Here is a 13670-nt window from a genome sequence, read left to right as displayed (position 1 = left end):
AAGACCAGGCAGTGTTGGGGTTGGCCTTCCTCCCTTTTGTATAGCAATAATCTGTTTTTGTAAACTAAGTTTCCTAAATTGTCCAAAATATAATGTGTTTTCACTTCCATTCATTGTTGAATAATTGCACAAATTAACAATTACAAGGAAATTCACAACCTCGCAGCATTTTTCACGCACACTACAGCATCACACGTGTTGGAAGAGACCAGCTACTAACACGTAACCGGAACCGTTTTACGGAAATGGGAATGGGAAATAATCTGTTAGGAAAGCGAGAAAACTGCACCCACCCACTTGGTCTGTGTTGTCACATGTACATTTTACAAGTTCAGTATCACATGCTTTTGAAGAATGTCAGTTCTTGTAAAGTCATACTACCATTATTGTTCAAAGCTGCCGGTGGCCGATTAATTTTTTATGTTAAAAATAATGTAGTTTGCAGTACTTTCAATTTCAAAGATATTTGTGCAAAACTGACAACTTGGCTGTTGTCCCGTCTAGTAGACAATGAATGGAAGTGAATTTCAGGGGCCAAAAAGATCTGCGATACTAATGTAGAATTACTTCCTCTTTGTTTTATATAAATCCAACTTCAACTTTCAGATATCCTCGAAAGTTTCAAATCATGAATAGTAGCTTTTATAAAGTGCAATGAATAATATATTTCGATCTATAATAAAAAAAAATTATATGGTGTCTTTCACAGCTTTGCGTTAAAACTGTTTTTATTGTGTCTCCTCCTAGATGTGTTATAGTGTGGTTGAATGCAGCATCGTTAGATGGCAGCGGTAGCGAGCTTGCTGCAAGACCAGTCGGTTTCTATTTCCCGCCCATGCACTGATTCAGAGGAGGATCCCCTCCCTATGCATTCATTTACTTGCTTTAAAACTCTGCTTCTTTCTTTGGCCGCTAGCACGCTGTTGTCTATGTGTATTAAATGCAGTAAAGGAGGAATGGATTTGCTTTCTTCCACACAAACAATCTCGCATCCTTCTCACAGTTTTCTAGTAGCACATGAGTGCGCGTCGTTAAAAACTCGATCAACCGAGGTTTTCTTATAGCTGTGAACTTAAAAATTATCGGATCTTCCTCGAATTTCAAAGCATATATTTCATTTGGTATTTACTTTCAAAAGAAGAAAAATGTGAGGAGGACATTCCTCCCTTCCCTCCCCTGAGGAACCGCCACTGATTTATATACAATAAAGTCAATAGTTATTTGTATATGATAGGTAAGACACTTTACTTTACATAACAGGAAAATCCATGGAAACAATAAAATATATTGAAATAAATGTAATTTCTTTTTAAAGGTTGAGCCAATCCTTGCGTACGTCCTAGGCTGTAGGGATCATTGTGCTGACTGGTAGGATGATCGTTCTCTGGTGAGACATGGGAATGTAAGGCCAACAGTTGACTGGTCGGCCATGGCCCTTGATGCACTGTCACGCAACACATTAGTAATAGCAATCTATTTTTAATTTTGGAAATATGTGTATTTCTTTTTAAACACCTAACAGTACACCAATAGTTATTGATAAAGCTGCATTGCTCTGTATGGTTAATGTTTTATGGTGTTTTCGTATGAAGGAAACAAGTTGAAAACTACAGCTGCTGTGCAGTGCATATACCAAGTGTTCACAATATCTACAACGAAGTGTGTAGTGCACAACTGTAACAAGATCTGACGGAAAATTATATAGGTTTCACATGAACTTTCCACCGAAGTGTCTACAGTGATGGAAACAGTGACAAATTCACAATATCGCACATAAAATTCAGTAATCATAAATTAAGGCAGTCATTTTAATGTATGAAATTAAGAATTTTACCATTTAAAATCAAATATGTCACCAAAACTAGGTTGAATATCTATCATATCTTGTTTCAGGTGAGTGACTTATGACTGACAGTGCAAATAGTATTCCGACAGATAAGAATACTTACAGTTTCAACAAATTCAAATTTCTTCCTTTCTTGAACCTCCTGCAGCAGGAAGACATACTCGAGACTGGCTCGGACAAAATGGCGTTGCTCCATTATAAGTGTTGCATCCGCCTGCAAGACAATAGGAGAACTGAACATTAGCATTTCAGTAATATGAATAAATTACTGAAACAAAATTATAAATGTCTCAAGACGAATTAAACAAAAGAAAAACGGAAATATTTCTTAAATGATAATTTTTATTGAATTTCAAATGAAAATTTACCAAATGATATAAATTTAATCCATGTAAGTGAAACTTCTATGTTCAAATGTTCGAAATTAGTTTCATTTACATTTTGATGATGATACTGATGAAAATCATAGTAGGCTACCCAAAACAGTTCTGAAATTTCGCTGAGTCAGTCCTAACAATAAGTAAAACAATCACCTTTATATTACCGTAAAATGGACAGTCTGTTTTTCGTCATTGTTCACTTTAAAAGGATTTATGTTACATAAAGGCGTGTAAGAGATTACAACTTCAATCGCTGACAATCACAGGCAAAGATACCAACTCTGTATACTTCAATGCACAGATTGTATAAAGTGATCAGTAATGGCAGTATTATTATGTGTAACAATGGCGTCTGCCAGAAAATCTGTATTAAAATCTAAAATGTATGAGGTGTGTGTTTTAAATACCCCTCCTCCCCTTTTTTTTTTTGTCAATACAGTTTTCAATAGTGACGCCATGGAATTCAGACAAAGTTATCTATCCTTGTTATAGTGTCGTGCTCATTGGGATAACGTCCCAGCGTAAAAAAAAAACAACAAAGAATATGCAACTACCTGAAAAGCAGTATTACTCTCCTGATAGCAAAATTCATATTAAGTGTTCATAGTTTCCTCTTGTTATTCAAACCAACAGATCAGTAGTATCATTTACAGTTCATTGGTCAAATATTATAAAATGAAGCAATGAAATTTTAATTTTATATTATTCTAAGATTAGGGTGACCAACTCCTGATCGCAAAAGTACGCGAGACTTGGTCACAACACATTTTAGAGCGATTTCGTGGAGTATGAAAGCAGGATTCATTGATGGAATGGCTTATATTAAAGGTCATCAGACGTCTCCGTTTCCCGGGGACAGTCCCTGGAAAAAATTCGTTCCCGAAATGTTCCCGGATTTAATAATGTTTTTCCAGATAATCACGGATTTTCATTGTTAATTATTAATATGGTTTAATGATCCTTGCACATTGCTGTGATAAATTTTGCTAATGCAACTTTGCTGCTTTAGCATAATACCATGATCAAAACTGAAGGTATGGACATAACTGCAGTCTAGTCTTCCTTTGTTATCGAAGTTAATAAAAAAACTGCACTTCAGGAAAGAAGAAACATTTATTCCATTATCAATTAAGCAACTTTTGAGCATCTTTAGAAGAAGTGGCTCTTATTTCACAATAAAATTCTCAGCATCTCTCATGAATTTTATGAAAATGACGTTGAATATCCAAGTGCCTGTGTTATTCATTCGCAAGATAAGAAATCTATGCAATGTACTTACATTGCTGAGACCTCCTCTAGAAAAAGAAAAGTTTACATATTTGCATTGTTTTTTTTTCTTCATATAATTGCAATGTAGTTTAGGGGTGCGAAGGTGTAAAAAAAAAAAAAAAAAAAAAGACATTTTGGGGGTACGCTATCAAAATAGACTGAAACCACTGCAATAGAGTTCGGCGAGGTCCTCAAATATGAATATAATATATGTAGGTCATACGAACATTAGGGAATCCGCCAATAAAAGACATGTGAGAAATCAAAGGAGAGTCGAACAATATTGTTAGAAGATATCAAGTTTATAAGACTAACAGGAATGTACCAATGTACCTCAGGACCATATTATAGCCCATAATTTAAAAATGTCCCATGTGCATGAAGAGGAAGATGAGGATGAAATTGATGTAATACTGTACTAAAAATATTAATGCATTAAATAAAGCTTCGGTCTTTCACTTGTTGGACATTTTTATGTAATGGACATTTAGTTTAACTGTACAGAGTGTCTGATCTAAGACGTTTAAACATGTTTTAGGCATCACGCTCAACACATTCAGGAGTGAACACTTTTCGCTTAAAATCCTCTAATTCGCAGTGCTTGTATTTTAGTTTTAATAATAATTGAAAACAGTTAAAATAGACTGGCGGGCAAAAAATTTGGGACTTTGAATTTTACTTTGTAAAATGTATTTAATAAGTCACCAGTATGTTTTAAACAGTGATTAATAATTACTAGGGCCTATACGAAAAAAGAAAATGAACATTACTTAACCCATTAACGCCCAAATTATTTTATAAAAAAAACGAAAATAATATAACTATTTCATAAATTTAATCCATAAGATGCCAAGAATATGTTTTGTTTATTTTTCCGTGGACCAAGTAGCTGAAAATCTATAAATAGACCGCTGGGCACTTATGATATCTGCGTATTCATTTGCAATAAAGTAAATATATTTTTTGTGTATTTAATGTAGTATAACCAGAAACATTTACACCAATATAAATAAATTTATTTATGACAGTTTTAGTATTTAATGCAACAATACAATCCTGCAGCTATAATGAAACACATTTATATAGTAATATCTGTCTTTACGGAGTGTGGTAAGGCTCAAAGCATCTTTGACAGAGAGTTTCATCACACTTCTTGCGGAATGTTACTGGTCTGCATTTACACCATTCCACCCGGCAATGCTTCTGAGAGGGTCGTTTTGCCATGAAATGACCTCTACTATCTATCCTCATACCAAATTTCACTCCTCGAGGTGATGAAATAGGGCGCTCCATTCTCTTGCAGTTCGAAAATATCTAGAGATATTGAACACCCAAGCATCGTCGGAAGTCAAGTAGGTCCAGGGAGTCTCGTCCATGTATTTCTCTGTAGACAATCCAACCATTTACTATAGCTATATCCAGCATTCTGACAAAGAGATCTCAGTACCACTTTTTTCCATGGATTGAAGTGGCATATTTCCTTGCTAACCAATCATGATGGTCCACTCCACCCATGTACTTACCGTATTTCTTTAGGACCTGTGAAGTAACGGTTAGCGCATATGGCCACGAAACCAGGTGGCCCGGGCTCGATTCCGGTCGGGGAAAGTTACCTGGTTGAGATTTTTCCGGAGTTTTCTCTCAACCCAATATAAGCAAATGCTGGGTAACTTCCGGTGCTGGACCCCGGACTCATTTCACTGGTATTATTATCATCTTCATCTCATACAGACGCTAAATAACCTAAGATGTTGATAAAGCGTCATAAAATAACCTACTAAAAATATGACCTGTGGTTGCTGCATATTCTGTCTTACATTTCTGTCCCACCTGCTTGCAAAAGCCCCTACATCACAGTTTGATCCTACAGGTACACATCTGTTGTCATCCCACTTCACAAACAGAATTTCACTATTAGTGTCAAATGTATAATCGTAGGACTCTCGTACTGCATTCTGTAGTAATTTCGTATCCTGAAGAGTAAAGGCATCCATTCTGTTTTCTCTCACAGTTTCTGTAACCCGGAAACCAAGATCCTGAAGGTGGAGCAAAAGGTCTCTACTTCTAAAAAAAATTATCAAATTATGTGTCGCAAGCATGAAGATGTACAATGCAATCGAGCACATTCAGCACAACTCTGCTGCCTAAGACTAAGTCGTGCCTATTACTGACGTTATTTCAGCTGTGTCCTTACCAGAGATTTTTTACACAGGGAATAGAAAACCAGAAGAAATTAGTCAAAAGTGATACTATCTGACATAATATTACGAAAGAAAATGAAGCAATATATCGTAAAAAAGTAAATCCTTGGCGCTACAGCCCATGAAGGGCCAAGACCGACCAGCCGGCTGCTGACCTTACGTCCACATGCCGATGTAGAGGTGGACGATCATCCAATCAGAATGGAAGTATCGTGTGGTTAGCACGATGATCCTCCCAGCCGTTATAGCTGGTTTACGAAACCAGATTTTCGCTACCTATCGTAGCTCCCTAAGTGCATCACGATGCTGGGTGGGCACCGGTCCCATACACTGGCCGAAATTTCATGACAAAATTTCTTCCCCCATGAGTTTTCTTGTGCGATGCAATAGTAGTGACCTTGACACTACTAAATCACAAATCAATAACAATATCGAGACATTTTAATACGGAAAATTAATTATATTCTTTACACAGTGTGACGACATTTTATACCTAACTAATTCGAACTAAGATACCTTAATGAATTCTTATTTTTGAAGGAGGATAAAATGTTGGCAAGTTTAGTTAACATCTTACATGATATATTTATGATGATCATTAATATTGAATCAATGGGGCGCCAATAAAAAAAATCTAATGTAGTCGAGTGTGCAAGGGTCTATAAATAGACCACTGGGCGTTAATGGGTTAATAACACCAACAATTACCAACAATAACACCCATTGTTATCACACACTGCATAAGCAAAATATTGTTCAAATCTAAATTGTGATGTTATTGTTGGTGGTATGAAGTCATAATCATTTTCGTTTTCAGTCTATGTTACGTTTATAATCGTATAATTAAATTAATCACCATATTGGTGACATTAAATACAAAGTAAAATTCAAGTGTCCCAAATTTTTTTTCCGCCAGTGTAATAAATAAATATAGACGGCTGGATTGATTGATATAATGATTCATACAATGCGTTTGAGGAAAGAAACATTCATTTCTAATACGCGCTGGATTGATTATATTAGTTCATACGATGCGTTTGAGGAAAGAAACATTAATTTCTAATACGCGTTGGATTGATTAATATATTTATTCATTCGATGCGTTTGAGGAAAGAAACATTCATTTCTAATACGCGTTGCATTGATTAATATATTGATTCATACGATGCGTTTGAGAAAGAAACAATAATTTCTAATACGCGCTGGATTGATTATACTAGTTCATACGATGCGTTTGAGGAAAGAAACATTAATTTCTAATACGTATTAAAGAAACATTAATTTCTAGTGCGCGTTGGATTCATTAATATATTGATTTATACGATGCGTTTGAGGAAAGAAACATTAATTTCTAATACGCGTTGGATTGATTAATATATTTATTCATACGATGCGTTTGAGGAAAGAAACATTCATTTCTAATACGCGGATCTCTCAAGATATTTCACGGCTTTCAACTAGAGTAGTGGGTTCTACTCGTATGAATATTTCGACTGCCTATGAGGGTTCGATCCCCGGTTTTTATTTTCGTACTATTTAATTTCGAACTCCGGTTCTATGTGATTCTAGAACGTTCTAGTTAAAACTACTTTAAACGGAAAAATGTAATCAATCGAAACATCAAATGAACCAGAATGTTCCACAAAATTACCTATAAAAGATCGAATCCTGCCTACGGTAATCTTTCACTTTCGAATCTCTGAAACTTGTGACAGCAAAAGTGAAAGATCGCGAAAGAAGAATGAATATAACATGTTCCAGCAAACAGAATAAGGCAATATGGTCCAACTCCATTTGGATTGTCGTCGATCTGGTATCTCGTGTAGACCATAGGCCTATGGTCTGTCATAGTCTGAATCCAACTTTTTCTTAGACTACCCAGGTTGTGACGTTCTCATGGTATTGTCGCTAGGAATGACATACTCAAAATATCTTAAATGAATTCGTAAATTGTGTTAAAACTCTGCGCTGTCTGTTCTTTAAAGGCACGTTTTTGTTATATTCGTTAGTTATTCCGAACAAAACAAAACAAATTAACCTGAGGGACTAGAGAAAACTTACTTATGGCTTTTAAGGATAATTATACACTGAAAGATAGAGATGATGTTTCAAATAGGCTACTTGATTGTTTATACATATATAACAGTTGCCAAAGTAGATAAAAGTTCAGTCAGGTATAAACAACTGTGGCGATTCAAGGCTGCTTGACGTTCGGGACTTCGGGAGTGATCAATCTCGACGTCTTGAAACACTCACAGTCAACGATGCGACGTATACAACAAAGTCGTGCGGGTTATCGACTTTGCGGGCGCTGTTAGTCTTGCTTTCTCGATCGTTGTTCATCTCTCGTTTGTATACATCTCAAGTCTGATTAGTGTAATATGTAGCTCATCCGCGATGTATGTAATGGAGGGCGAAAGGAACTGCCACCCATCCCATTATCTCCTGGCCTAGTTGCCTCATAGGTGGTGCCTTCTTGGTATCACTTGTGAGGTTCGGACCTATCTTCGGACAGATGACTGAACAACAACTGTTTATACGTACAGTAAATTGTGTGTTATTTTGTGTTTGATTCACCTATACCGAGCAATGCGTTTACATTCTGCTGGTTCGCTCCATTCCAACTTCTACGCTCGTAAATTCGACCTCTTCTCTAAAGTATAAATGCTATAAACTTCGATATTGAAGTGTATTTTCTACTAGGCTTATTTTTAAACTAGGTGTATTGGAATCTACATTTCAAAGCTCCCAATTTGGTAATTTCATTACAATATAGCATTCCTAGGTCGCGGTTTCCTCTCGTCAATATGACGGTTAGTGCTCTTCATGGGGAGATTGTAAACTGCACTGCAAATGGTTAATCACTTGTCATGTAAACTGCACTGGATGGCCCAGGAGTAGAAGATACAAACTGCAGTGAAGCTATGAGCTGATATTTATTGCATAGACTGTACTAACACTTCAGTTTATTATGCGCGCCGATTATGAAACACTTGTTCAACACTAATACTGTACTTCATGCCTGTCGATTATCAAACACTCATTCAACAATAATACTGTACTGCACCCTAGATCATATATGTAACAGGTAACTCCTCGCTACGTTAAAATCGGCAGCACTTTGAAGAGAACAACCGCCAGGATCTCCACCCGTCCGCCGTAAGCGAACACGAGATGGCAGCACAGTCGCTAATGCAATTCAAATGGGAATTATGACGTGACTCCTTATGTAACAACTAGATGGCAGCGTAGTAAACCTGACAAAAATTGTTAACCTCAAAGCCTATAAGCCCGACATATCTGTTACATATATGATCTAGGACTGCACTTGGCAAGCTATAACATGCATTTCTTTAAGAATATGAATCGATCCACTTTTTTTCCTTCCTGGTAATCAGAAATTTGTCTTTCAACGTAAATTTGTTTCTTCTTAGTGTGTGAATTTTTTCCTCTATGTGGTGTATTGATGCTATTGTTCTTTACGTTAATTTCGGTCTGAAGATTGATTAACTTGTTCACAAAAATATGTATAGAGGGTGAGAAGAATTAAAAGAAGAGTTGAAATGTGAATGGAAAGATTCGCACCCATTCGTTGTCCGACCTGTGTCCACAGACTGTGTTGCCCACATATTCGGTGGAAATGGCGCATCATCATCATCATCATCATCATCATCATCATCATCATCATCATCATCATCATCATCATCATCATCATCATCATCAATATAATTGTCAACTAAATAAAAAGAAAATTGTACTGCGGACTCAGTTTCAGGTTGTATGGGAATCAGATCATGCACAAACGCATCTACTACTTCATCCGGCTGTAAGTAAAGCAATCAGAATACTGTACATAGTGTAACCACTGTCCAGTAATAGAATCCTTGATTTTGTATTCACACGCCGGACCTAACCCCTGAACTTTTTTCACCAGGAAGTGGTTAAACGAAACCTGCACAGAAATTTTTCAGTATTTGCCCACACGTTTTTCACTGCAACATGAATAGCTATTTCGAGATCTGAAATTACTGTAACAGGCTCAAATTTCTTACTAAAGTTCTCCTCACATTTGCTAAAAATGGCAAATTGAATCAAGGCGATGTATCGATTTATCGAGAGTGTACAGACCGGGAAAAAAGTTGGGCTAAACTTAATGAAATTAGAAGAAGTGCAATTTACAACATCCAGTGCAATTTGCCACATGCAAAATCATTGCAGTTTACATACAGGAAGTTTGAATTCCAGTGCAATTTACCACCGCTCTCTTCAAGAGGTCAATATAATCCTATCTTACACTTGTAAGATAGCTGAAGGCCTCACTGATGTTATAACTGGAAGTTATTGTATTTGCGTATTTAATTCAAGGGGTTTAACAGACTATAAGCTGATGCATTAACCGTAGGAATTATTTAAGTTCATTAAGAATAATGCTGAAACTGATGAGGGAGAGAAAAAGAAAGTGGCTTGATCACTGGCTAAGAAGAAACTGCCCACTGAAGAACCATTGAAGGAATGGTGAATCGGAGAAGAGTTCGGGGCAGAAGGAGATATCAGATGATAGATAACATGGATAGTATACGGAGACTAAGAGGAAGGCGGAAAATAGAGAAAATTGGGGAATACTGGGTTTACAGTGAAAGATCTGCCCTTAGGCGAAAACTATGAATTAATGAAACATGGTCTTATGTTGTACGTAACTACATATTTCAGCATTTCTTATAAATGCATTAGCATATGTTTCCTATAAGTTAACGCATATACGTTAACGTTAAGTTAATATAACTTTATTTTCATTTTGCCATCACATAAACTTAAACTGGCAGGGGGTTAAAGGAGAGTTGAAACATGGGAGTCTCTTGCGGTGATCATTAAACTAACGCTCTAACATCAAGTGTAAAGTTAAGTCTCGAGTTATGTTGGAAACTCACTACTGTATTATTTTCCATCAAATTTTGGACTTACCACTGAACAGTAATGGCAAAGGAAGCTTTTAACAGAAAAAGGAGTATCTTCTGCGAACCTCTGGAAAAAGAACTAAGGAAGAGACTAGTGAAGTGCTTTGTGTGAAATCTTACCTGAAATCTTTTCATTCACGAAAAGAGTTCCCCCCCCCCCCACAAGACGTCAATCTATGACAGGAAACTGTTTTACTTTCCATTCAGAAAATATCACAAGACGTCAGTCTACGACAAGAAACTGTTTGCTTTATTTTTGCTCGGAAAATGTCGTGAGTCAATCTATGACAAGAACTGTTTTATGTTCCCTTCAGGAAATACCACAAGACGTCAATCTATGACAAGAAACTGTCTGCTTTATTTTTCCCTAAAAAAATCGTCAATCTATGACAAGAAACTGTGTGCTTTATTTTCCCTTACAAAAAGGAATAAGACGTCAATCTATGACAAGGAATTGTCTCCATTTTCCCTCAGAAAATATCACAAGACGTCAATCTATGACAAGAAACTGTCTGCTTTATTTTCTCTCAAAAAACACCACAAGACGTGAACCTATGACAATAAACTGTCTGCTTTATTTTCCCTCACAAAAAGTAATAAGACGTCAATCTATAACAAGAAACTGTTTTATTTTCCCTCAGAAAATATCACAAGATGTCAATCTATGACAAGAAACTGTTTTATTTTCCCTCAGAAAATATCTATAACAAAAAACTGTTTTATTTTCCCTCAGAAAATATCACAAGACGTCAATCTATAACAAGAAACGGTTTTATTTTCCCTCGGAAAATATCACAAGACGTCAATCTATAACAAGAAAATGTTTTATTTTCCCTCAGAAAATATCACAAGACGTCAATCTATGACAAGAAACTGTTTTATGTTCCCTCAGAAAATATCACAAGACGTCAATCTATAACAAACAATTTCATTTTCCCTAAAAAAAATCACACGAGGTCAATCTATAACAAGAAAATGTATTATTTTCCCTTAGAAAATATCACAAGACGTCAATCTATAACAAGAAACTTTTGTTTTCCATCAGAAAGTATCATAAGACGTCAATCTATGACAAGAAACCGTTTTATTTTACCTCAGAAAATATCACAAGACGTCAATCTATAACAAGAAACTGTTTTATTTTCCCCTCAGAAAATATCACAAGACGCTAGTCTATAACAAGCAAATGTTTTATTTCCCTTCAGAAAATATCACAAGACGTCAATCTATAACAATAAACTGTTTTATTTTCTCTCAGAAAATATCACAAGACGTCAATCTATAACAAGAAAATATTTTATTTTCCCTTAGAAAATATCACAAGACGTCAATCTGTAACAAGAAACTGTTTTGTTTTCCCTTAGAAAATATCACAAGACGCTAATCTATGACAAGAAACTGTTTGCTTTGCTCGTATTTTTTCTCAAAATAAAGTAATGTTCTTTATATCATTGTCAAAAATCTATCCCCTTCAAGTCTTGTTTAAACTTGTGAAACCTCGGATACAATCAAATACGGTAATTATTTGACAGTATGTATACAAAAATTCGTGTAATAGTTTTAGTTCGTAATTTCACGTGGATACTAATGTCTCAAGCTATTTTACATTAAGACGGAATCCAGTAGGTACCTACCATTGTCCACTCTGCAGCAGCTGCAGCCCTCTACCATCACGACCTGCACCTTCAGCTGCTCGTCCAGATCTGGCTCTCTAATACCCTGTACGACTGTAGATGAAGAAGCTACCATCTGTCGCTCACATCTCAATTAGACTAGATGTCGCGTCCAATTATCTTCCAGCAGAGGTTTGTGTCTTCATGTCATCGTACATGGCACAATATGTATCAAACGTTAAATAAACTGAAATTCGGGGCACGCAGTAAAGCGGATTTGGTGTACAAACGCATAAATCACGCCGAAAAATGTTCATTGTTCACACAACCAAGTAATTACTCACTACAGCTGTAATACTGCACGAGTAAGCCAAGACGAAAACAGTGTCACACAAACGTACTTAAATTTCACGAAATTATATGTGATCCAACACTGAAAAATCTTTATGTACTGCAATAATGACAGTTTATTAAAGTTCACACACGAATTCCTGAGCATAAATTAATTTCCAGAATTTAGTGTGCTGGAAAAAAATACAGCTGAAAGTGTTCAGAAATTGAAACGCTCTGTAAAAATTAATTCTTGCTTTGAATTGGATATATTTGCATTAAATTATTAATCTAAAAGTAGCATATGCAATTGCTTATCACGTATTTTTCATATGAAAATAGCTTCCTTGATTCTTGTTGAAAATAAACAGTAAACAGCTGAAGATATCACAATGAGGAGCTATTAATGCTACTCCTGGAGCTACAGATACAATTTTATCACTGCTGTGCAATTCTATCTATTAACATTAAAATAGGTCGACGAAAACTCTTATTAAAATACCACGTCGACATTTTGCTTATGATATCACAATTAGGAATAACAGAACTGGTCTTACTGTTCAGATATGTTATATACTGACGTGCACTTGATTGTTTGGCTGAGTATTCGACAAAGGACAATCGTAACGAATTTGTACTACAAACTAATAGCTATAGTATAAGGGCATCTATGGAATTCGAGGCGAGATACGAACGACAAATAAGATTATATTTTAAAACGTTGAAATTAAGATAATGTAATAACATCACTTTAATAATAGCAACTTAACTCCGATATTCTTCTGCACTGAATGCTTAAGTATTTAAATAATGTAAATTAAAGAGTCATAAACGTATGTCAATGGCGACGACAAAGACATCACAGAACCACTAATCAAACGAACGTGTTGTAAACACCCTTAAAGATTAATGGCAACCGTACGTTTACACACAATAGGCTATATGGGCCGAACGCTGCACTTCTGGCATACAAACGCCCGCACTCACATTCACAGCTTGACCAGACCTGACACATCGACGAATGTCTATGACGACACTGTATCAGGTCACCCAGTCGTTGGTAACTCTTCTCTGGC

At 35.9% G+C, this 13670-nt stretch overlaps 1 protein-coding gene across 5 annotated transcripts in view; it reads right to left on the bottom strand.

The window, feature by feature from the left end:
- Graf (GTPase regulator associated with FAK) overlaps positions 1-13670 on the bottom strand; it is a 432476-nt gene that overhangs the window by 81529 nt on the left and 337277 nt on the right. For 4 of the 5 annotated variants that reach the window (XM_069824366.1, XM_069824368.1, XM_069824367.1 and 1 more), the window contains exon 5: positions 1950-2060. In XM_069824366.1, coding sequence (XP_069680467.1) covers positions 1950-2060 — 111 coding nt within the window. Of the gene's footprint in view, positions 1-1949; positions 2061-12285; positions 12789-13670 lie in introns of those variants that run through there. The other variant, XM_069824371.1, reaches the window with a different exon arrangement.

The sequence above is a fragment of the Periplaneta americana genome, chromosome 4, assembly GCF_040183065.1.
Source record: "Periplaneta americana isolate PAMFEO1 chromosome 4, P.americana_PAMFEO1_priV1, whole genome shotgun sequence".
Taxonomy (NCBI): domain Eukaryota; kingdom Metazoa; phylum Arthropoda; class Insecta; order Blattodea; family Blattidae; genus Periplaneta; species Periplaneta americana.
Note: the sequence above shows the minus strand (reverse complement) of the source record. Positions and strands in the feature narration are given on the sequence as shown.